General features: G+C 42.6%; 1 protein-coding gene across 1 annotated transcript; it reads right to left on the reverse strand.

Annotated features, from left to right (window-relative positions):
- Positions 1-1821: 1821 nt before the first annotated feature.
- On the reverse strand, positions 1822-2852 carry MELLADRAFT_92408 (uncharacterized protein; the record flags this gene model as incomplete). Its single annotated transcript, XM_007405681.1, has 5 exons — positions 1822-1895; positions 1963-2034; positions 2095-2119; positions 2210-2527; positions 2607-2852. 5 exons carry the CDS (start codon positions 2850-2852, stop codon positions 1822-1824), a joined length of 735 nt encoding a protein of 244 aa, XP_007405743.1.
- Positions 2853-3060: the final 208 nt, after the last annotated feature.

The following is a 3060-nucleotide window of genomic DNA, read 5'->3' on the forward strand; positions in this document are numbered from 1 at the left end:
TTGATGTAGAAGGTTACAGGCACAGGGAATTTGAAATGAGCTTGAATCGATTTGACTGAATTAATTAGGTCTTGTTTCACGTTGATATGCCTATACTTCGATTTCTGAGTGTTGATTGATTGAGGGATGACTCTACGTGACGAAATCGGGCAAGATGGACTGGAGAGGTGGATTGAGTGAGAGCTGAGATAAGGTGATCGTTGTGGGTAAGTAGGTGGGTAAGGGGTGAACCAGGATAGATGATGATGGGCGAAAGTCGAGATGGGGAAAGGATGGCCGGTACCGTGAGATACGGCCCCGGTACAGGTCTGGTGATAACCCTAAGCGGTTGTCACCAGGTTAGGGTTTGAAATGTATCGTGGCCAAGTGGTGAGTGATGGGTACGATAACAGGTTGATTCTTAACCCTAAGCGGTTGTCACCAGTATAGGGTTAAGAATCAATCTGTATGACAATGCCCCTTGTGTGTACACTGATGTGTAGGTGTATAATCCGGTGTTTAGTGTTAAGGGTCTTACACACTACACACCAGAGTATACACCTACACACCGGGGTACACACAAGTGTATGCAAGGAACACCGGTGTTTGCTGAAGTACACTAGACACCAATGGATAGGCCTGTGTGTACACTAACCACCGGTGTGTAAACTTTCGTGTACACAACACCATAGTTTACGCCGGTGTGTACACTAAACAGAGGTGGACATACTGGTGTTTAGTGTACACACTGGTATACCAACCTGCCCATACATCAAACATCGGTCCACAGACTGGTGTGTACTGGTGTACACTAACTAAACACCGGTGTTCAGTATACTCATCTGTGTGTACACTAAACACCGGTGTGTACACTGAAAATCCATGTGTACACCTCTGTGGGTACACTAAACACCGGTGTACACCTCTGTGTGTATACTAGCCAAACACAGGTGGGGAGTATACACACCGGTGTGAACACTAAACCCCCGGTAACACACCGGTGTGTACACTAAACACTAGTGTACACCTCTGTGTGTACACTAAACGCTGGTGTAAACCCCTGTGTGTACACTTCAGACATCATCACCTTGTATAACCTTCGAAATTCAGAATGTTGATTGAAATCAAAATTTGCTGTTCAATCAGATGAAGAACATATATTGTATATTTCAAACAGACAAGATAAACAAAAGAAGGTTACATTTCATATTAATTGAGATAAAGAGTGGAAAAAAAAAAAATTACTTCCAAAGAAAAGGGAAGTTACTATTCCAAAAACAAAAAGAATTTTATTAATCATCACCCTGTTGTTGCCCTTTATTGACCCTTCTACGCCACTCCCGGAAAAGCCGTATGTTAGGGGCAAACCGGTCCTCCCATCCAATTGCTTCATCAAACCGTGTTTCAAACCACTCTGTGGCGACGGAGGGAATTGGAAGGGTGGGAGAGAGATCCATTGTGAGAGAAATACAATGAGAGGTTTGAATCATACCAATGATGATAGGCTCTACATCTTCGGGAGGAGAGAAGAAAGGAGGAACAGTGGAACTGTGGGGTATGAAGTCAGAATATAAGATGACTGGCCTCTTGAAGGTGTTAGATACTATACATAAGCCGCCTGGAAGAGGGTACCAAAGGTTCGACGTGGCCACTAGCTCCTTCCACTCCAGGATTTCAAGCATCTTTTTGACTCCAAAATTTGGTGATGATACGTGATCCAGGTTTTCCTCATACCAATCCATATTTTCCTTAAAATGCTCGAGCATTTCACTTCGAACAGCTGGTGCCTCTGATACATTCCGGCCAAGAGAAACTGCCACAGAAGCAAACAAGCATAATCCACTAGGGGGAACATTGGCTGCATGCCTGATAAAGGGGTATAGTTTGCGGGGAAGCCATTTCGGGAAATCCCAAGTCTACACAGATGAATGTTAGAATATTTATCGGAAGAAACAAAAATTCAAAGTACAAAAATTTACTTACCTGAAGGACAGGGTGTCGTGATGATTTTGGAGGGGGTCTTTCCTTTTTTGGTTTCACCGACGCTGTGACAGACTTTTAATTGATAATCAGGTATTGATTGTCAAAAACCATTAGTTAAAACAAATCACTAACCTGTTTTTGAGTCCGGGTGCGCTTTCTTTTGTGTTCATCCTAAAAAGATAGGTGAAGTTTCTTTATGATTAGATATTGAACCTCAAATTAGTATCAACTGAAATAACACCCGTACATTTTCAGCTTCAGCATCAGCCTGCATTTTGGAAGCCTTCCGAGTAACTCTTGGGCTGATAGACTCAGCTGATGTTGATTGAGCGGGTGCTTGAGGACGTTTGGTGACATGCTTGATGACTTTTGTTGAAGTATCTGGACTCTCTGGATGTTTGACAGATCGGGTGAGAGGAGAATGAGAAGCTGGAGACTCTGATCTAGGTCGAGGATGGTGCTTTAGCTGAGTCATTACGTGGTTATTTGATGATTCTTCGTCAGATATCTTGGATAGTGGTGAGGACTGGGGGGTCGTCGTGAGTTGGATTTCCTTTTCTTTTCCCTAGGACATATAATACATGAGAACATTATTTATTTGAGCGGAATGTTTCTAAGAAGGATATGGAAGAATATGAACTTACCTTTGAACATTGTACATCTTCAGTGGGGATTTGATGATTGGTATCAACTCCTCCATTAACAACATCTTCTTCGTCATCAACATCTTCCTTTTGAATATCAGCTTCAGCTTCATGTGTTTCATTTGATGTAAGTTCAGCTTTGCGATTTTCATTCAATGTAGAGTTGTTACAATGGATAGTAACTTTCTGGGAAATGATCTGAGATGGAGTGTTAGTGAGTGCTTCAGCAAGCTGAAGCTCTGACATAAAACGGGCGAGGAGGCAGGTCTGAGAGTGATTTGGCAGGGCTTGCATTCGTGTAAATAGTGATGTGTATTGATGTTGTATGTAAGGATTGGATGATTGAGAAGATGATGAAGTCTTTGAAAGTGATTCGATATTTGGAATCAACATATTGAGATGGGTGGGTGGTTGAGACTGAGGTTGAGTGCTGGAAGACGTCTCAGCACTGGCG

The sequence above is a fragment of the Melampsora larici-populina genome, assembly GCF_000204055.1.
Source record: "Melampsora larici-populina 98AG31 unplaced genomic scaffold MELLAscaffold_4, whole genome shotgun sequence".
Taxonomy (NCBI): Eukaryota; Fungi; Basidiomycota; class Pucciniomycetes; order Pucciniales; family Melampsoraceae; genus Melampsora; species Melampsora laricis-populina.